Source organism: Cryptomeria japonica, chromosome 3 (genome assembly GCF_030272615.1).
Source record: "Cryptomeria japonica chromosome 3, Sugi_1.0, whole genome shotgun sequence".
Lineage (NCBI taxonomy): Eukaryota > Viridiplantae > Streptophyta > Pinopsida > Cupressales > Cupressaceae > Cryptomeria > Cryptomeria japonica.
Window position 1 is genome coordinate 511,840,874 of NC_081407.1, and position 23,455 is coordinate 511,864,328.

Sequence of the window (23,455 nt, forward strand, 5' to 3'; positions counted from 1 at the left end):
GAGCCACATTTTGAGGATTTTGTGGTTGTGGAGCAACGTCTTGAGGGTTTTCTTGTTCCTCGTGTGCAATGTTTACAGGGTTTGCTTGTGTTGCTTGTGCAGGAGGAGGTCTTTGTTGTCTATTTCATTTTTGAGGATTGCTTGAAGAATCTGACATCAAATTAATAAAAATAAAACTTAAATCAATTAAAAAACCCTACTTCAATTAAAATGCAAACAAAAATAATCAAACCAATCAAATCTTACCTGTTCGACGGGGTGTCATTGTTGAAAATTGCTCTTAATGCTGGAAAAATCCAAAATAACTACAAACCCATGCGAGTTCTATGGATTTGTGTCTTCCTCTTGTTGTTGTTCCACAAGTTTTGGCATTGAAAATGGCCAAAACCCGTGGGCTACCCAAAAAAATAATGTTCCTCAAAACGAGAAACTTTTGATTTTTTATTAAAAAAAAAAATGTACGGGTTTTGAGGAACTTTTTGTTTTTTAAATTGTTTTTGGCTAGGCTTGGTGCACATTTTTGAATTTTCAGAATCCGCACGGGTTATAAAAAATCTGGTTTTTTTTGGCATGTGTTCACTTTTTTGTACACCATCTTGGTGCACTTAAGGTCTCTCTTCCTATCCCTATCTCTATCCCTCTCTTCCTATCCCCTTCTCCCTTTGTCTCTCTCCCTCTCTTCCTATCCCCTTCTCTCTTTGTATCTAACTCTCTCCCCCTCTCCCAATCTCCTTTTCCCAATCTCTCTCCCTCCCCCTCTACTTATCCTATTATCTCTTACAAATTTATTTCATGAAGCTATGCAATGTATAGGCAAGCTAGAAAACCAATATTTAGTGTCTTCCTCTAAAGATCTCACAAAAAGCTTCATTACAACATCCTCTTCATTGATTTGACACTCAACCATTACATCAATGAAGTCATGTAGATGTCTACATGTTGATTCTTATTTATTTCCACCAAACTTAGGCAAACAACTTTTAAAATTAAAAGGGATCAACTATGGATAACCATGAATATTTTTTAAATCAAGTGGCCTATATAACTCAAGAGAGACAAGGCCTTTTGAAAGCATAATTGTGACTAATGTGATCCCTCCATGACATTATAACTGTTAGAGGGAATATCAGAATCACAATACATAGTTCCTCTACAATTTTTTGTTCATAAGTTTTCCTTTCTAAGTGCTACCATTCAATGAATAAAGGACAAGTGTATTCCATACAAATTTCAGGAACTACCTTTAATCATAGATTTATTTTTGAAAACTAAAGCTCGTGAAATTAATAGACATGTTGCAACTACTGCAAAATTCTTTCCTGACTATGAATTTAGTGGATCTGAAAATTCTTCATATCTTTATCAATTTCTTTACTCAAAGTTGCCACCTCTCTCAAAAAGGACTACATTTTTAGAAGCAATGGCTTCTTAAAATCTGATTTAATCTTTTGGGTGTCTTCCAACAACAAAGTGACTTTATCTTCTTCATGTATGTTGCAAAAAAACTTTCTCCAAGTGTGGAAATTTCTTAACTAGAGACTCTAGTCTAGAGTTAAACATATATCTTAAAAATTGTCCCTAGTAGAGTTACCAATCTATTGGTTCCCAAATCAATAGATCCACTGAACTCTAAAGGCAAGCCACTTTCTCATACTCAATTTCAAGGTAGGATTTGACCAATGAACTATAAATGAGTTTGACACACATTTCCCATGCACTTCAAGCTTTGTGGGACCTAGCGGGTAACCCTTTTAGCAACACCTAAAGATCCATACACACAATCAACAAGGTATTGCTTTAAAAAAAAAATGTTCTCGCTAGAATATGTCAAGAAAACATGAAATATCACTCAACATTGGCTCAAATCTTGGAAAATATTAATTAACTAGCATGGAAAACTTAATAATAAAAAATAACTTATAAAGCAAGGAAAACATAAAAACATAAAAAAAGATTTTCAATTACAATTGATTATGAAAACTGGGTATAGACTCCCTAGACTAGTTCCATACCTTAGGGCTATAGAGTCAACTTACAACAAGTAAATGTTCTACCCAAACAGATTTAAGCCTAAACCAACGAGTTCACAATACCAATGCCTTACATTAAAATCCTCTATTATGGTTTTGTTGTAGTCAACCTTTACTATCCTTCACATACAAATCACCACTTTATTGTACTATTAAAAGCAACTTAATCTCTTACTTGAAGAGAAGCAAAAAAAAAAAACCATAGAAATACTTGCAGAGAGGGCACAAAGGTCCTTGATCATTTATTCCGTAAACTGATGTTCATACATTAGGAGACAACTATACAAAACATATAATCATTCCTGCACTTTGGAAAAGGAACTATTTTTAAGACGACAAAACATTTACAAATTGAAATTTCATATTATTTCTCTAAGCTCAAACCTGTACATTGAAGCTAGCTTTCAAATATTTACATCAAAACCTCTTACAAAAGAGGAAGACGAAGAATAAAAAGAAAGATGAACCCTATAATCTATCTAAAGTTGACACTTAGCTGCATCCTCTTCAAATTGGAATGTGAAATCTTTACTCTTCTATTTCATTTAAATTTTCAACCTTCCTTCCAATCTGCACTCTTCATTTTTGTTTGCAACAAATATTTTTTCTTTTTCTTCTTGTGTGACACCTAGCAACTTGTAAATGTTCCAACATTTTTCCTCTATTCTTCTTTTGTCTTTGATCTGTATTTCTTTACTTGTAACTGAATTTTCGTCTTTACCTCTTATTTGGCTTGCAATGCACTCCCATGGATACATTTTCACTTGGGTGAAAAATAAGTTAAATTGCAACACTTTATGTTTCATTGGTAAAATAATCTTCTCATAATCTACTTTCATAATGGAAATATTTTTCACATTTACTAGAAAATCTTTCATTACCATATTTTGCCAATATTTTGATGCTAATGTGGGAGCATATAATCTTTTAGCTAGGTGAAAACCTTAAACCCATTACAAAATGTATTCACCTAATTACCCTTCACCAAAAATCCTACTTACTTAACATCTCTTGTGAAAGTAATTCTACTATCGTAAAAACATTTTATTTGTAATTTATAAATTATTTTCATTGGGTAAACGTCTTTGCTAATTATGGATCGGTGAATTAGGACCACTCGAAGTGGGTTGTGTCGGATTGTCTCCCCTAGGAGGTTATCAAATCATTACAACTGAGACACCTTAGACCCTCCCTTTGTGATTTTTATGCTCATTTGATGGGTAGGTCCTTTTAGACATGAGGGAGGGATTTTCCTTGTGTGTGTTTGGAGGTTTCTTCAAGATTTGAGAAGCTTCTTACCTATCTTATTATGTTGCCACATTTGAGTGGTCCCATTCTTGTTACAAATAGGGATATTATGTTATTTTTAGGAAGGACAAATTTATCTTGAATTCTAGGCTCATTAGTGGGTTTAGGAAAAATTGTGGTCCATTTCTTGTTCCATATAGGTATTATTATGTTATTTTTACAATGGATAACTTTTTGTTGAATTATAGCCTCATTAGTGGGGATCAATTATGCAATTTTTTTGGAGAAACATCTCAAGTTCCTAAAAGATGAATGGGTGGCCTTGAATCTATTATATTATATATTCTTTGTTGTTCTATTGTTGACCCTTTGCTACTTTGCTACAATGTTTTGTTAGTTATGATGTCCCTATTGTGCACCTACTTTGTGGGACTACTTTGTTGTTTTCTTGCTAGATTTTCATTATTTTGTTCTAAGATGGGCCTTCCAAAATCCCTATGTAACTTTAATTTAATGTATATCTATTTGCTCCTTGTGGGCACCATGTTGAAAGACATCTTCCTCATGAATCGCCACCTCAATAAAACCATATTTATCTCAATTCAAAACTATTGTAGGGTTCAATCTAGCACTTCTTAAGGAAAAATGAAGATGATTATAAGACCTTAGAATAAAAGCAAAATTAAAAAACCCTAAAATATAATAAAGATCAAAAGAAGGTTCATATCTAATGTAAAAGTTGGAGAAATAAAAAAAGTCATATCTAGGAATAAAATTTAAAAAATCAATGACAAAGTAAAAAACCTAGGGGTTTTGAGATCAAATGGGCACACACCAAAATCAAAATAAATAAAACACCACATTTCTAAATCTATCTAGGTTAATTAATTAACGTAAGAAACACACAATCAACCTATATAAAGTAGCTAAGCCTATAAATAGTACTAAATTGTGCTAAGAAATCAACAAAGATGAATAGGGGTATATAACTTTTGCTCATAAGTACCATTCAAATTTGTTATGTTAGGGAAGGAAAATTGACTAGCTTGACCCAATGATTTGGAACAAGTTGGAAGGCATGCCAAGAAGAAATGCAACTCCTCTATTTGCCCTTATAGTGTGTAGATATCAATGTAATGCTCTTTAGAATGATAATGTGCATAAGATGAGAGATAATAGATCCGTCGAAAGATTAAAAAAAAATGAGCATTTTATTTTAGCATTTCTTAGTTGAGTCAATGGGATTGATCAGATGTAAGTTGTCTAGAGCTCATGATTAATTTTAAATTGGACAAAGGGGGTCAATCTTGCACATGCAATTTTGGACTAAGCTCAAGACCACACCTTGGTTTGAAACACAACTAGAAGCAATATATTTAAGGGTTGGGTTTGAGCAATTAGGGAATAAGGATTTGTAATCAAATAAGTTATATATTAGATATTAAGTCAAGTCTTGTGCATAATTACAACTTTTGGACACTAGTGTGATGTGAAAACACCTACATAAATTATCTAGGTTAAATAAATAAATGCAATCAATTAGAAAACGAATAACCTGGAAGATAACATTGGAAGAAATTGTTGAACTAAATGTGCAACTATGAAATAAATAGACAAGATATGCTTATCTCTAGAATTGAAAAATTATTAAATGGCATTGATATAATTCTAAGTTAAGTCACCTTTGTCAAAAAAAAATATTACCTCAATCCAATAGATGTGTCGAGTCTAAAACAAACACAAAAAGTGATGCAAATCAATATCAAGCATAACAATTCAATCTTGACTCTCTCAAACCTAATCTAATCACAAAATTGATCTGAACCACATAAAACAAATCTAATAGAAAGTGCATCTTAAGGATTTGTTTGACATTGCCTATTAGATATTTGAATATATCAAGGTAATGTCTAGAGAGGTCTTTGAGGAGCTTGTTGACTTGATACAATAAACTCTTAAGTCAAACCTCTTACTCAATTCAAATTAACATAAGAGAGACAAAGACAACTTTCATAAGCATGTGCGCTTCTAACAACTCGCTTTTTTTTTTTGCATTCCTTTAGTTTATATTTAAATAGAGATAAATGTCTTCAAATAGAGATAAATGTCTTCAAATAGAGAGTTTGAATTTATGCATTGGATTTTCAAGATCAATCTCATGCTCCTTGAGATTGACCTACATTAATCCTACACCACTTGAAAATGAATTAAAAGGATAATGTTGATTCAAAGTGGGGAATTAGAGTATGGAAACGATGTCAATGAGAGGTGGAATATAGATAAATTGATAGTAAATTTATTTGATTAGTGCAAATAGGGTTGAAATAAACATGGATATAGATTGGACAACAAACCAACTCCACCACAAAAATGTCATTTATTGGTATCATATTACAATAAGAAACTCATTAAAGTGGACATAAAACTAGAAGGAAAATGACATAGGAATGTTAATTGCACCATTATGACAAGATCATCACATTAGGGTCAAAGAGTCAAAGTGAGTCCAAAAGAATAAGGAGACATGTTATAGGAGCACTTTTCACCCACACACAAATAAAATGATTTGAATTTGAATGTTACAATACCAAGCACACTTATTAACATTTACTTGATAGAGGTTGTCATTTTGTTTAGAGGTTACCATTTCATATATATATAAAATCTTGTCTCGTTTGCATTTCTGACTTGGATTTACAAATTTTCTTGTTCCAATGTGTTATCTCCATCGTGGTATAACCAATTCATATGGTTGATGAGTAAAATAGCTTTGGATCAGAAACTGTTGATGATTTTCCACAGATCATTGGCTAATCCTCTAGAGCACTTTAGATGACACCAAATTTTTTAGCCTCTGAGCATGATACCCACCCATAAGTAAAGCTCTTGTGAGATCTGCCTAGTATCAATACCCCAACGTATTGATGTCATATGAGAATAGATTTGTGCATGGTATTTGCTTTGTATTTGTGCCTAGTATCAGTATGGTTGCCATTGATGTCAACGGTACTGATTTTGCGTTTCAATGTTTGGTTTTTGCTCTGCATTGTTTTTGATTTGTTGCAAATGTGTTTATGATGTGTTAGTATGTTGTTGGATATTGCCTTGAGATGCTATTCTTGTGTTTTGGGGCTTCCTCTTAGGGGGAGGTGTGCGGATTTTGAACTGAGTTGTTGCTTACCTTTGTCTTTGATGTCAAAGGGGGAGAAGTTTGGAGTAGTTTGGAGAGTTTGTGTTTGTTGTTGATGAATGTTGTCATCAATGACAAAGGGGGGGATTATTACAAATGTGAAAATGATTTGATTGATTGGTATGGTTGTTCTTGATGTCAACGTACTGATTTTGTGTTTCAGTGTTTGGTTTTTGCTCTACATTGTTTTTGATATGTTGGAGATGTGTTCATGATGTGTATGTATGTTGTTGGATATTGCCTTGAGATACTATTCTTGTGTTTTGTTGGTCCGGAAGTTGTGCTTCTTAAGTTTATGCAGTGATGATGTTTTCTAGCAGAGTTTGCAATGCTCTACATTTCTTCGTTTTTTTAGTTTTAATGATGATATTTTGGATTCAAACTATTAACGTCCTTATCTTTGTTATTCTGATTCGACATATGATAGTGTGATCAGGAGTCGTGGTTGCAGATATGTTCATTCCAGATCTAGTTGACCTTGAATGTTGTGTTTCTGCTCCGGTCTACGGTGTTTGGATAACTTGTTTGTTGCATTGTGGTTTGGTCCACTTCTCATTCTTTTCCATCGTGAGAATGCTTAGTGAATACCTATTTTGAATTGTGTTTCTTTATCTCCTTGACCGACTTGAAAATTCTATTTCGAAGATTAGCATAAATGAAGAATGATTGTAATGAAGAAAATACAAACATATATAGAAGAAAGTGGATTGAAAAGAAGATCTATCTCGTGTTGATTTGTGCGAAGTTATGTTTGGTTGTAGATGATCAGTATGGTTGTGTGCTAATATTGTTTGGTACCGGTGGTAGCGAGCCTAAGATTTCTTTCGGTATTTGACTTGTGCGGCAGTTGTGCCTCAGTGATGGATTCTTTCTTTCTTCTTCTCCTGGGCAATGAACCCTCTCTTTTTTTTTGCAGTTTTGGCTAGACAATGAACCCACCAGCAGTGAGCCACCCTTTGTAAAAATCACCTTAATCGATATCACCCTAACGGGTGTTTCATATTTGAAAATTAACATTTTTCGTGGTTTTTCCCTTCTTGAGTTTTCCACGTCATATATGATGTTTCATGTGTGTGCTCTTTCATGCTTATATTTGTTAATGGTTAAGTAATCTGAGATTAGTTTACCGGATCTATTTCTATGAAAAAAGCAACATTTTTATGCCGAGAGGCATCTAGAATGACATACAAATGTCCGTAAACAAAAAAATGATTTTGAATAAATTTGACGTGTAGATGACAAGTAAATGCATGCATATTTCAGTTTGTCTATAAGTATTATTTTATTACTCTGAATAAAATAGAATCATTGCCACTTGTCCTTCTTGACAACTAATAAACATGCAAGACAATTATGTGATATCTCTCGACATTATGTTACGTATATATTTTTTAGAATATAAGGATACTAGTTTATTTACAACTGATTCACTCCCCCAGAGTTGTTCGGATATTCAACAATATTGCCTTGTGTAAAATCCACCATATATTCACTGAATATTGTTTTCCGTTCAAATAAAATAGCATTCAATGGCTCAATATAATTTTCCGTTTTAAGGCAGTTAAGGTTTTGGGTGTAAAGAATTTGATTATCTGCCTCCCACCTTTCCCGCTATGCATTTTATCTGTACATGTTAAACAGAAAGCTATGAAACTGAAAACTTCTCTGGGCTCTGGAGGCCATTAGCTAAATGCCTCAAAACAGAATGACGGTAACAATAGCAAAATGTACAGATAATAGTTACTACTTTACTGCCACTGCAAAACCCATGGAAAACCCATGTCACGAATATGTTCGGCATAAACAGCATACAATGCAAAAGGCGTGTGAAGACGACCTTTGTCACTGAAAATTCCACAATCACTACTTAAGCTACCACTGCAAGCTTTTCCCAAAACCCATGGAAAACTCATGTCATGAATATGTGTATCATAAACAGCATACACTACAAAAGGTGGGTGAAGACAAGCTTTGTCACTGAAAATTCTACAATTACTACTTAACTACCACCGAAAGCTTTTCCCAAAACCCATGGAAAACTCATGTCATGATATGTTCGTCATAAACAGCATATGCAAAAGGTGTCTAAACACAACCTTCGTCACTGAAAATTCTACAGACAAAATAATAGACAAACGCTCAACAAGTTCCATCAAAACAGGTCATCAATTATGCAGAGTAACACCGAATTTAGTTAAGTTACAAATAACTTTGACATTCTCTCCCATCCAATTGACTACCCTTCCATACTGTGCAATCTTCAGCCTCTGTTACAAAACAACAGACGATCACTCATCAAGTTCCATCGAAAAAGGTAATCACTTATACAGGGTAATACCAAATTCAGTTTAGTTACAAATAACTTTGACTTCCTCTCCCATCCAATTGACTTCCCTTCCATACCGTGCAATTTTCAGCCTCTGTTAATGAGTTCTCTAGTATTCAAATGCTAATGAGCTATACATTTTAAATTGGTGAATAATTATTATCGACAAATTACCTAATAGAAAATTGCAAATAGAACTCCAAGGGGACTAATTTAGAATGTGCGTATCATATATAAGAGGTCATGCGAGAAAATCTATGGCACTATACTACCAAATTTTCAGCCGTTCGATGTTTTGACAATCCTCCTGCATTGGTACGACACATAGATAAGATTGAAATGCCATGTAGCAAATATATAACGCAATTAGTCTAGGTACTACACTGGAAGTTGGTTCCGTTACATTCAAATACTTTATTACTGTAAATGGGCAGCCATGAAATACCAAATTAGTTACATTACTGGCAACGCATAGAAATTGATGTTGGAAATTAGTTACATAATAGGAGACCTCACATATTGAATTCACATTAAATCTCTTGCTACTACAGCCAGGAAATTTGTCCTCACTACCTTATATATCAATCTTCTATGTAAACTGCGCGGAAAAATTGACTGGTCAATAATAGTACTTCCCACAGGAAATTACTTAAAACATAGGTAACAACCATCCCATACTCCATCCTAGAAACAATCCGGCTCCAGCAAGACTTAGGCCCAATGCCACAGCCAGAGCCCACGCACTAACGTCAAACTTTTGCTGCCCAATTTTGTGTCGTTTGTTACTACTAGTTTTTGAAGCAACCCACCGTTGCTGCTTCATTGGCATCAAAGGAAACAGTGGAAAAAGTGCTCTCAATTGATCCCAAGATACAGATTGGTCTTTGGCTTTTATTTTCAGACACACAGTTTCTATCTGTAGCAGACGAAACCACTGCCGATAAGCAAATAGATGAGATGCTTCCTTCAGAAAAAGTCGCAAGAGCTTATCCTTCTCAGAAAAGGCTTGCGCAGCTGCAATCTCAGCTTCTCTTGCTCTGGTCTGCGAATGACAAAGTGCCTCTAGTAATTGTGCCTTTTCTCCTTCACTTTCAGAGCTCTGCCTACCTTCAGTCCATGTTTTGATTGTACCACCAGATCTGTAAGGAAAGAGAATTTCAATATGTTCAAAAATGCAGTCTCATCTATAGTTTTTTCTAGCAACTAAATAGCTAAATCCTTATCATCATAGAAATAAAAAGTGTCTTCTAGATATCTTGAATTTGGATAATCAGATTAACTTTTAGAATGCTCCATTAAGCTTCAGTAAGCATCATTACCTAGGAGCTCTATCACCAGCATTTGTAGAAGAATAATGGGATTCACCAGACAACAAAGGCACTGAATCCATGTTTCCACAGACTGAAAGTGGGGATGTTGGTTTGCTTACATTTGAAGATGAAGATGATACATTGTGTTGTATGGCCTTCAATTTCTCCTGATGGTGAACAATGGGCTCAGAAACCCCCCTATAACATAATTCATCAACACTTAACAACGGAACTTTTCTTATTTGCATGAATTGAGGTGGAGGAAGGTCACAATTCTCGATATGCTCTGATGACTTTTGTGCAACTAGTGTGGCCAATTCATTCTCATCTGCAGTGCGCCACCAGAGACAACCATTATAGCGTGATCTGGAAGTTGTCATGTCACGGGCATATTTCTCATATCCCTCCAAGATTGCAAGATCTTCTGTCTTTACAATGTTATTGTCACAATCCTGACAAGATCTTTGGTCTTCCCTGGGGTATTCACTACCGTATGAATTATCTGCCCCAATACCCTTACCATCCACAGTTCTGAATGCAATATTTTGATTTTTCAAAACATTATCTTCTCTCTTTAAATCCTGTGTAGTTGAATCAGCTAAAGTAGAATCTTCATGTACATCAGCATTTCCTGATCTATCAGGAACAGAGTTGAAACTTCTTGGCAGGTCAGAGTTCATTTCAACGTAGTCTGTTTGATACTTTTTGTCTTTAAAGTTCTCGCACATAAAATCTCTCTGGTTTCCAAAACTAGGCTGCCACTGAAGCCACCATCTTGTTTCAGGAGACATGTTCATATTAGAATTCCAATTGTTGGGTAACTGAACAGAAGAAGAATGATCAACTCCATTTCCACTATCACAATGAGATGAATCACACTGAGATTTTGATGAAGCTGCACCAGGACAGCAGGCCAACTTTGGAGCTCTTTTTGCATCTTCCTGCATGAAACAGCGATTTGCAGTACGCTGCCAAGCAGCCCTTGCTTCAGCTGCAGCCATTATATCATCACTGAATTTATAACCTGCTACAAAACATAAAGATTATCTTATTATTCAATTACCAACTTTAGCAAGAAGTCATATTTAAGACAGCCTGCTATATATCATATTCGCATGTTTCTAGGCAACATGGAAAAGAAGGAAAGGTAACAAACAGGGCCTGAACATAAAATAGAATGGTACAAAATAACCAATATCTTTGTTGTTTCCTTGTAACCTTATAGGTGTGAGACATATTGTTCACCTTGGTATGCAACATTAGATGGTTACATATGCAACTGTTCTCATACAAATTGATCAGTTACTCGCATCAACAAATTAATGAAAACATGTTACTTTTAGAGTCAAAAAGAGCGATTCTCGGAAGGAAAGTCATCTTTTCTCCATTCGTTTGGTGCATTTTCATCCCTTTCAATGTGTTTGTTGTGAATTCTGTCAAACTGGAAGCTAAAACCTATACCCAGTAAGTCCCATCCCTTATAAAATAAAAAAGGTTCTCTGCCTGGGTACTTTTTTATAGAAATCAACTAACTAAAACAGGCGTAATTATTAGAAACCATAATAGGCAACCTTGTGCATCTACAGGTTAATCCATCTTTAACTTTTACTAGACTGAGAAAATGGAAGCTAACAGTATGATCAAACTAATTCTTCTGTTTTCTTTGACACTGATGTTTTAAACCTCCCTATGGTATAACTTTTGCTGCAAATTCTTCGCAAGCTGCTTGTCAATTATATCCATAAATACTAGAAGAATATGTCTAATCTAATGAGAAAAATTAAACTAAAGGGTTATAGAATCCTCACAAACATCAGCAGAAAAAGCACACAACACAAGATTTACCCTGGGAAACTCTTACAGGTGAAAACCCAGAAAACAATACCACCACTCTGATTATATTAATGATAAGTTCACAATACAGAAAAGAGTTGAATCTGCTGTAGGAGATCTTCAACCCAGTGTCAGAAGCAATTCTGACAGCACGTACATACCCATCCATCCCAAGTATTGGATTTATAGGCAAAAGGCAACCAGTAAACCACAGTGATTTGCAAAATCATGGGCTCAACAAACCATCAATGCCAATATATGGGTCAAATTGAACCAACTGGACCAAAGCACCCCACCTCATCAATGCAACCCTAAACATGGAATATAAATTCCAAAGATGGTCTTGACCCCTAATCAAGTGGATTAGCTAGTCAACCCATTCACTCCATTTCGGAGCATCAATTTGTAATGTCCCCTACTAGGTTTAGACCTGTTATAACCATAATTAATCTACTTCTATGTACTTATGACTTGAACTAACTTGATTAAGAGACAAGTCTATCTTAATGAGAGTCAAATCTGTGATATTCTCTCTTTCCTTAGTCTACAGACTACAAGTACTTGCTAATTTACCATACTAGATAATTAATCTTCTTCTGAATCATTATAAAACATTTACATATTTTTTAATAACTAGTTATATGAATTATTATGCATTACTGCAGAACAGTTTCTAAAAGATGTTATAATAATTATAATTATTATATTAATATCTATTATTATATTAGTATCTATATTTATAACCATTATATTAATATCTATATTTATATTATTATTAAATTCTGCATGTGATCATTATCGGGCTTCGAATCTTAATCATCATATTGAGCACATCACCATGCATGCCACCAAGAAGTGAATACTGCCAATAACTTAATGACAGTTCTGATCTGATCTGGACAATCTTGCTGACAATTATTAAATCTATTATCCTTTTCTGACTTGAATATAAATAAATAAAAGAATCAAGTTATATTATCAACTAGTATATTTATATTAAGAAAATATATATAAAATATGCCGAGAGATCTTATAATAGAGAGAATCATTGTAAAATAAATGTTTTTCTAAAAAACTAAACATCAAGAATACAAATCCATTAAACTGTTGCATGCAAAAAGTTGTGAATCTAGTTGGAGACGAGTGGCAAAGGTTCTATTTTATTTGGAGCAATAAAATAATAATACCATTACTACCTACAAAGCAATAATTATATTTAGTGGGGTGTAAGGGCAGACAGATCTGACATGCATCAGATCTGGTCTGCCACTATATAAGCAATTAAGAATTACTGTCATATGTGTTGCAGTCTATATTACTATTACTATTAAATTCTGCATTCAAACATTATTAGCCTTCATATGTTAAGCATACGTGTCCAGCCTATCTCCCCCAAAATGGAATCAATTCTCACTATATATATATATATATATATATATATATATCTTTTGCAAAATCGAATAGTTACATCTCTTAATCGCCTCTCTTCATCATTCAAACGAATCGGCTTGTTATTCAGATTGCACCTTTCCATAATTAATTTGTTATTTCTCCCAAATCGCATATGTATGTTAATCGCTGCCTTAATCATTTATTTACTTTATTTGTTAATTAATTGATTTTAACTTCCCTTGGGCAGCGATAATATATTTACCTATGTTTGATGCTATTCTCCTTTGACTGATATAATCATCTTTGGATAATCGATCCTTGTGATCTCTTCTCAATAATAAGTGATAATTATGGTGGTGGTCATGCGATAACATCAATGTGATTGCTGACTGTTTACTTCATGGGTTAACATAGCAATTTATTGCAGATCGATTTGCTTATCAAGATGATGCTTGTTCATACACTTTCTCTATTATTATTTGATAGATATAAAATTAATATTAATATTTAATAAATATAAATTATATATTAAATATTGTTTATTGTTATTATTAAGATTTTATTTAGTTCATTCTTATTCATTTATTGTATTATTATTTATTATTAAATTCCATTTTAGAGCGGGCATTATCATGTTTTGATTGTTTACATGGGGACATCACACGATTGCTCTCACAAACTCTTACACATCTATATTTAATCGGACAAAGATTTCCCAACTAGTCTATTTGTATCTCTCAATATCAATGCTCTCTTACAACCATGATAATACACAATCCAAGTGGAGGAATCTACCATACAAGGAATCTTGAGATTTCTCCTTAAAGTGGCACCCCACTCCATGAGGGGACATTTTACATGACATTAGATTTACGTAGGTTTGCAAGCTGTACAACAACCGAACCTAACAATCTCCCGTTTCTTTTATACATTGAACATAAGGGAACAATAATAAATATACTAGTCTACAACAACCTAACCTAACAATCTTCCATTTCTTTTATACATTGCAAATAAACATAAGGGAACAATAGTAAATAAGCTAGTCCAGTAGCTAGGGGCCAATCTACACCAACAGCACTTCTCAGCACTCACCAGCTTCCTAAACGAATCTGCAACATAATTGAAATGCTCACCTTCTCAAAGGTCGACATTATCCAATCTGCACCAACAATACTTCTCAGTGCTCACCAGCTTCATCAATGAATCTACAACGTTCATTGAAATGTCCACCTTCTGAATCATCACCCTATTATCCTCTACCATGCCACAAACAAAATGACATTGTATATTAATGTACTTTTTCGCAAGCGAAAAATAAGGCTCTTGGCCAAACAAACAGCCGCTTTGACTATCACAATCACTCTTCACTATACCATGTCTTAGGCTAACATCTAAACATGGCCTCTAAAGCAACATCGCCTCCTGACAAGTGTGAGTAACTGTCATGTACTTATCTTTTGTAGTTGAAAGAGCTACCACAACCTACCCTTCACTAATCCAACTAACTACACCGAAAAATAGGTTAAATACATAACCACTAGTAGATGTCCTACTAGTTATACATCACCAAGCTAATCTATAACAACAAGCCCTATTTATCCCAAGACCTACCCACATCAAATTCTCCCTACTAACAAATAGAATACTCAAATTTGCCACAATAAAGACTGATTTACAACCAACAATTTTTCTTTCTTAAGGTAACTAAACCAAATCTCAAGTTCTTTTCTTCTCCGAGGCTCTTCTGTCTCCTCATTCATGGCCTTTTGTACTTACTCTTTTTTGACTCAACTGCCTCCATAGTTCTAGGTTCACCAACATTAGTAGATAAAAAATAATAAAACAAATATAAGTTGGGATATTCCTTTATGGTCATCTCCTTTACCAACTCGACTGTCTTACTAGTGGGGTATGAGGTTCTTCTTCATAATCTAAATCATCCTCTGAATCACCCTCCTCACTGGTCCCTCTTGAACATCTAGTTCATCCTTACATACGGTCTTCTCAAGCTTGGGTTCAAACTGCACCATATTTTTTTTTTGTCTCTAGGTTGCTTAGGGTTAGGAGGAGATCTAATCTCTTTTAAAATCATATTCCAACAACACACTATTTTTTGTATCTCAAGATTCCAAAGATTGTAAACTATCACACCTTCACTTTAATCAATGAAGATGCATTTCTCTAGTTTTGAAGTTCAACTTAGACCTCTTCTCCTTTAAAACACGGATGTATACACTAGAATAAAAAATCCTGAGATATTAAAGAGAGGATTTCTTGCCTATCCAGATGTCCTCAACAATTTTATTAACAAGTGCCACTGTAGGAGCTCTATTGATAAGATAAAACAGTATTGACTATTTTTGCCCAAAATTTCAAATATAAACCACAACATTATTGAGCATACTCCTCACTCTCCATCAACATCTTGTTCATTCATTCTACAACTCCATTTTGCTGAGAGATGTATAACATTCTACTAAGGGTTGTATGGAGTTGTCCTTACAAAACCTCTCAACATCTACAAAACAACACTACCACTTCTGCTTGTTATCAAAACTAAAATCTTCTTCTTTGTCTAGTTCTTTACAAGAGCCTTGGACTCAATAAATTTGTTGAAGACTTCATATTTTTGTCTAAGAACACCCATGATTTTCTAGAGAAATCATCAATGAATTAAACATAATACAAGAATTTTCCTAGTGAAGGAACGCTAACAAATCCAAAAACATCCCTAAAGACCAAATAAAAAATCCCATCAATCTAACAAAACAAGTAAAACTAAACATGATTTTTCCTCCATAATGTCCACAAACATTAAAATCTGAAGAACAAATAGCAAGTCTCTCAAACATACCCTTACATTTCAAGGTTCTGAGGCCTTTTTCACCAATGTGGCCCATGCATTCATGCCACAATATGGTCTTCTCAGCAAGTAACCACAACACTTTTGACCATTTTGCATCCTTACTGAAAACAACATGCATTCCTACATCATTCATTTTATTTACAAAAATCATAATTTTAGCTAACCCAGAACATGCAAAATGTTAGAGAGAGTTTTGACTATCCCACCTCTAAATAACATCTTAACATTTCCACAGCCAATGATCTTGCGAGGTGTGTTGTCTCTCAAGACAAATTCAGCTCCATTGTAGATTTTTATATAAAGACAACCACTCCTTATGAGTTATGAGGAATCATGAGGAAAGAATCTCAAAAATCAATAAACATGGCATCCTAACATGCATTTTTACTCAAAAGTGCAAGTAACACATCTCTAAAGTCATCATTGAAGTTCTCTTAATCTAATTCATCATCAAATTCTTTCTTAGACTTCTTTCATTTGAAGTTCTTGATATGACAAGTCTTCCAACAGTTCCAGCATCTCACTTCTTTTTCAGGTTTACAACACACCCCTAAAATTCAAAAATTTGAGGGCCCTTACACTGATTAGGATGTCTAGAGAATAGAGGAGTACATGGAAAGTGTGCATTAGTCTTATAAAATGCATATGCATGTCAAATTTTAGATGACATGTAATAAAGGAATAGATTATGAAAAGACAAGTCATAGTGACCTGTCAAATTCTAAAGTGTTTTGTGATATTGGAAAGCAAGGCTATTGGTCTTCCTGTCCAAAATGTGGGTTGGAAATAGTGGAAACCCACAGAAATTTATTCCTAAATACAATATACCAAAATTTGCTTTATTGTTCCTGGATTTGTGGGACAACCTTGTAGTGGTGGTTAGTTCTACCTCTATTGATTTGAAGCTAGAGAATGTTGTTGGACCTTTGTTGTCTAAATTGATTAAGCAAAATTCCATGGAGGCTGCCAAAGATTCATTGGTCATCAAAGGACATATTCTTTTCATATATAATTAGAGCTATTTTGCTTCTTAGATCTAGGAGAGGAAATGGAATTTTGGCATTGTATTAATCTTTGTTTGAGTGGATGCTTTGCATAGGTGAATCTAGCCTCTTAGGGAAAGAATATGGCTAACACTTACAGAGTGGAGATTGAGAAATTAAACGGTTAGAGTTTCGGGCTTTGGATGCTCAAGATGGAGGATCTCCTTGTGGATCATGATCAATGGATTAAAGTGATTGCCTTTATTTTGTGCATATTTAAATTTGATTACTATGCTAAACTTGACAGAAAGGTTAGATCTACTATCTAACTTATTCCTTTTTGATTTAGTGCTCTTGAATTTCTTGGGCGCATACAACACATTTAAGGTTTGGGAGAAGTTAGGGGCTTTGTATGAAACAAAATCTCTTGTAAACAAGCTTGTTTTTTGGAAGTTGTATACTCTGTGTATGTCTGATGGAGATTTTGTGACTGAGAATTTATATGATTTTACTATTGTTATCAAATAGTTAGGATCTATTGATATCTAGATGAGGAAGAATAGTAATTAACAATACTTTGTTTGTAATATTCATGGGACAACCTTATAATGGCAGTTAGTTCTAACTTTACCAAGTTAAACCTATAGAAGGTTGTTGGTGTTTGAAGAGATGATGTGGAAATCCACAGAGGCTTCCTAGTCATGAAACCTACAAGCTAGAACAGAAAAGGTCCTTCTACTCTTTGAGAGGTGGTCAGGCTTAAATGTCAATAAAATAATGCAATAATACCAAAGGCTTATCAAAATCTCTTAGTTAGAGATGAAATTCAGCTGGTCTTTTCACAAGGGGTGACATGAATTTTAGGAAAATTTAATTTGAAGAGAAACTTAACTAAAATGTTCACTATTAGCCAGAAGTTTTCAATAATTCTAAAACCCTTAAACATGTGAGAAGAAGATGAATAATCCCATATAAAATTCACAATTTTTCAAAATTAGTCTATTGCCTTCTATAATTTGAAATTTATCAATAAGATCGTAATTTTAACATCATGATTAAAAAAAGTGAAAAAGAAATGGTGAGAAGAAAATTGGTTAGAGAAAGAAAATGAAAATCCAAATCCATTTCCTCCTACACATCATTTCTCAAATGGACAGATTTAGTAATAAACCAATCTTCATCAGACTAGGTATCCACAATCTAAACATGAGATAGTGCAATCTTCAAAGGAACTACATACAAGTGAAAGATGTCTTTTTTATCAAAATGATTCAGATTACTACACAACACCCTACTAGCTGCAAAGTGAAAGTGACCAAAATCACGTGCTAAATCCAATCCATCTAGATTTTAATAGATGTTAACTTATCGATAACAATATAAAAACATTCAAATGCTCAATAAAAATTTTCCATCAAACATGTATAAAATATACAAATGCTTCCACAAAAATAATCATTTAAAAGAGACTGTCTAATTCAAAGCCTCAAATTTCTCCCAAACTTTCTTTGTGGTGTCCTCACTCGACACGTTCAATAGTAGTGATCCACAAAGGCATAAGATGGATGGTAGATCTAGCCTTTCTATCAAGTTTAGCATAGTCATTAAAATTTATATACAAATGACTAAAGGCAATCATTGCAATCCATTGATTATTATCCACAATAAGATCCTTCATCTTGAGCTTCCTAAGCTCAAAATTCTAACCATTGAACTTATTGATCTCCATTTTAGAAGTATTTGCCTTATTATTTATCTAATACGCTAGATTTACCTAGTAGAACATCCACTCAAACAAAGATTAAAACAAGGCCAAAATGACCTTTGCCACTTGGTTTTGGGATCTGTATACAGACTTGATATTGAAAGCGTCAAAAATCTCAATGAGATCCCATACTCTATTACGGTATCTTGTCAATCTCTTGTCGTGGCAGACATTGCTTTTGCACTTGTCTCACTACAATCTCTGAATCTCCAAACACATGTAAAATCTTAACTTTCTTCTGAATGGCTAACATCAATCCATGAACTAAGGATTCATATTCAGCAACATTGTTTGTACATGGAAACTGCAATCTATGAGCGGCCAAATAAGTTTCCCCTGAGGGACTAATCAATTCAAACCCGGCTCTAGATCCTTTATTGATTTGGAACAATCAAATCTTAATGTCCAAAGTTGACCTTCCTCATTTGTTTCTTCATATTGTTCTTCAATTTCATCTTTAATTTCCTCATCTGGCTTAGGTGAGGCCTCTTTAATTTCTTCAAGTGTCAAAACTTCAGGCCTCTTGTATATCTGATTTAAAGCTATCTTGCACATCGCACAAGAGAATTCAGAATGAGCAGTATTGTGAATTCTACACCAATTGGGCAACAGTAAGTCTTGAATGCGAGCACGGTTACCTAGCTCAACTCTTTGTTGGATATTCTTAAACAAAAATCTTCTAAAACTTTCAAACATGTCATTATCTTCATCTGAATCATGGTCACTCTCTACTACAATTTCAATAGAATCCACAATCTCCTGTTTTTCTTGTTCTATCTCTTCTATTTCTTTCGTCGGGTTTTGAAGCATCAGGACTTCTACAATTTTTGGCTTGTAATTCCCCATATCGGTTTCTAGGAAAAGAATCTCACTATTCTCCCCATATTTAGTTATCATCAATCTCAACCTAGGGGTACTATCAATCTTCATCTAGTTGGGTACACCTCTCCATGATAGCCACATATGAGAAAAGTCATTTGAAAAGTATCCATTCAATCTCCTTGACCAATCTCGACTTAGAAGCATGTCGTATCCATCGGGAATGTCTAGAACTGATATATCTATGAAGTGCTGGACTCTTGGATCTGCAGCCAACTGCATATGAATATTGTTAAGTTCTCCAATCACAGGTACCTTTGTCTTATCCAACTATGTAACTCTTTTACTAGTCTGTATGGGAATGAGACCCAATTTCTCGCATATAGCCTTCGACATCACATTACTTGAAGCTCCAGAATCCACCAGACAATTGTGTAAAAGCTTGTCAAAACTTCTTACTGAAAGCAAGAACAACGCCAACTCATCTTGATAGTTAAGTGTTGGCTTATCCCTATGAACTTGCAAATTCTCTTCTTTCTTCACACTTTCTTTGGAAACTTTATCTTCTTCTGTTGTAACCTTCTCACTTTTAGTCGCATCTTCAATAGAAGCAATTTCACTCTTCGGGAGAATTTCACCCTTGGCAGAATTTTCAATCACAACTGGTGAATCCTTAACTCTCTTTACATTCTCTTGTGAGTAAAGCCTTTCCTTCTAACATATCTTCTTTCTTTGGAACACTTGACTTATTTGCCAAACTTTCATTGTTAGGTGTATTGGATGAATCTTGAATTACACACACCATATCCAACAATTGTCGATCATTTGGTTCATCATGAACCACATTTGTGCTAACTTGATGAGCATTTGTAGTACCTCTCGGTATGTTGGAGCTGGTTTGATCTGTAGCTCTTCCTGTAGTATTCTCACTTAAGCCACTAATCAATGTATCTCTAATCTCAAGTACCTTCATCAGTTCAAACAATGGCAAGCTCACCTTGACTTTCTTGAATTCTTCTAACACACAAAGACTTAGCCTCTTCAATTCTTCTTGTGAAGAAGGTGGAACATTCTTTTGTCTATATTTGGGCAGATCTTGTGCATAGCTTGGAGTATTGTTTGCATTCAGATTCGGTGGAGTAGCAAAATTATTTGGAGAAATTGACGTAGTTAAAGGTTCTTGATTTCTCTAATTCCTCTGATAAACCTTGGATCCTGAATTTCCTGATGATTGATGAAACACTTCTTATTCCTTCAACTAGAAAACCGTTTTTCAATGGTGGGAAATAGTAATCTAAATCTTCAATAGGTCCATTTGCTGAAGCAGGTGGAAACTGAGAACTAGGTAGGACCATCGATCCATTAGCCGATTCTAGAGGAAATCTCCCACTCTGTTCACATACTAAACTTTCTTCACAAATTGGAGGAAACTTGGAATCCTCAATGATAAATGCTTGATCATATCTCATGGTGGGGACAATTTCATATCCCATTGTTGGAGTGCTTTTTGATGTTTCATTGTTACGCACTTATTGAAAAATATCATCAACCTTGAATTCGGGACAATGCAACTCTGAATGCTGACTAGTATTATGCAATCTACACCAATTTGATAAAGGGCCTCCGCAAGGAAGACTCTATCTGCCAATCAACTCCTTGAAGTTGGCGGATTGTCAAGTGGTGACGGCACATTTCCATTATTGGGTGCAGTATTCCACGTTCTCTTCTGATAATTCTGATTAATGCCACGATATCCTGGTTGTTGTTTTGGTTATTCTAATTGTTGCTTTGGTAACCTTGGTTGTTACTCTGATAGTTCTGATTATTGTTCTAATAGTTCTGATTTTCGTTACCACCCTGGTAATTTCTATGCATGTTGTAGAGTTGGTTGTTCTAATTTCTCAAATGAGTAACCTCTGTAGATAACTTCTTTACTTGATTTATCAATTCTTTTATTTCTTCTTTCTTCTCCTGTGTCCTCATGGATGTTACGGCATTTTGCAAGTACACTGGATGAGTCTGCGGAGCTTGAGAAATGGGTGCCCCGGGATGAAGTACCAACTGATTTGGTGGTTGAACTACTGGGTACATCGGTTGTGGAACTTGATTCATTATTGGCTTGTGATGCACCAAAGTTTGACTAAGATTTTGAATTTGGTTTGCAACTACAGGCGAACCCCAAATTGAGCAAAGGTCTAGAAATGTTCTGACACAATCCTTTACTAACTTCAATAGCTTTTGCATATGCTTCATTCAAATCTGCTGGAGTTGGATTAGTTCGCACAAACATTGTTGTAAGTGGATCTAAAGCATGATAATATATCTCTCGAGCATCTGAGACAAGATAAGGAGTCTGAAACCTTGTATAAGCCTTCTGAAACCAATTGTTGAATGAAGTAATAGGCTCGTGTTCTTGTCTTCTACATTCAACAAATTGTCTATGCAATTCGGATGGAGAAATCTGGATACCAAGCTTTCCAATGAATGCCTCCTTAAATCCTTCCCATGAGTTGATGGATCCTGTAGGTAGATGGATGAATCGATGATACGTCTCTTCTCCCAAAGAATAGGGGAAAAGTCTACAAGCAACATCTCCATACTCAATTGGTTTGTTTCTCAAATGATCTTCGAACATCTTGATATGGTCCTCCACCATCCGGTTCAAGTCACTAGCATTGTACTTTGAGAAAGAGTTCTCCGGATTCTTCGGCATTTCAAGAATGTCTTCAAATGCAAGCAGTGACGGGTTGGTGACCAACCATGTAGCACCATTTGGTGGTGGACCCTGATTCTAATCCATCGCTTGATCTTCTTGAAACTGCTGGTCTTCTTCTTGATTCTGATCTTGAAAAAGACAATTTTGGAATGTATTCTCTCCTCCTAGCACGTCCTCTTGGTTGAACAATCTATCTCTATCTGCCATGTCGGAACTTGGTGAATCTTCTCCCTCCCAAATCTGGATCTACGAGGAGACTCCAACTCGCAGTGTCTTCGTCATCCAAAAGCGGATCTTAAAACTCTCTAAAATCTTTCAGACAAGAATGAATTGATGCGATCCAGCATGACTTATCTAGGATTAATCCGGACCTGTTGTAATTCTTGAGCAAGTAGATCCCTTTCAACTTGTGTGTCAATGAATTCAGCTATGTCTTCCTCCTCGTCCAACACAAAAGTCACTCCAATGTATTGCGGTGTACTCGTTTTCACTTCCCAAGCAAGATTATTCAAACTGGATATAATGTCTCTTTCGTCTCCCAAGTTTGGTTGCTTAAATTCACATTCTCTAGCAGGTTCGCCTCTTCTAACAAGAGTAGGTAGCACCATCGTGATTCATACTAAACTTGGAAATCTCACAACTGGTTCAATTTCTTCTCTGCTGATTTGTAGGAGATGAGTCCTCACGATTGACTGTTCCAGGAACAATGACAACTGGAGGAAAATTTCCCAATCGTTCTTTATCAATTACGGTTGTCACTTGTCTGAATTCAGCATAACTTCTTTGGCTTATCCAAGCAAGAGTGTTGAACTGTGAAATGATATCTCGTTGTTCACCTAGGATGAGTTCTTCTTCAGGCAGCACCATTCCGCATCATGATCATAGAAAAAAATATTCCAGTGCTTTTAACAAATTAGGCTTTCCTTCTAGCGCCAATTCTGTTGATGTGTGTTTTATGCACATATGAACACAGA

The 23,455-nt window shown here is 34.8% G+C and overlaps 1 protein-coding gene across 4 annotated transcripts in view; it reads right to left on the reverse strand.

Annotated features, from left to right (window-relative positions):
- Window positions 1-9,123: 9,123 nt before the first annotated feature.
- The window catches only part of LOC131044964 (uncharacterized), a 100,457-nt gene continuing 86,125 nt past the window's right edge, over window positions 9,124-23,455 (reverse strand). For 2 of the 4 annotated variants that reach the window (XM_057978482.2, XM_057978475.2), the window contains 2 exons: window positions 10,114-11,131; window positions 9,124-9,933 (listed from right to left, as the gene is read on the reverse strand). In XM_057978482.2, the coding sequence (XP_057834465.1) occupies window positions 9,444-9,933; window positions 10,114-11,105 (1,482 nt within the window). In that variant the 5' untranslated portion in view covers window positions 11,106-11,131 and the 3' untranslated portion in view covers window positions 9,124-9,443. Of the gene's footprint in view, window positions 9,934-10,113; window positions 11,132-16,186; window positions 16,300-23,455 lie in introns of all 4 variants that reach the window. The other 2 variants (XM_057978464.2, XM_057978471.2) reach the window with 2 other exon arrangements.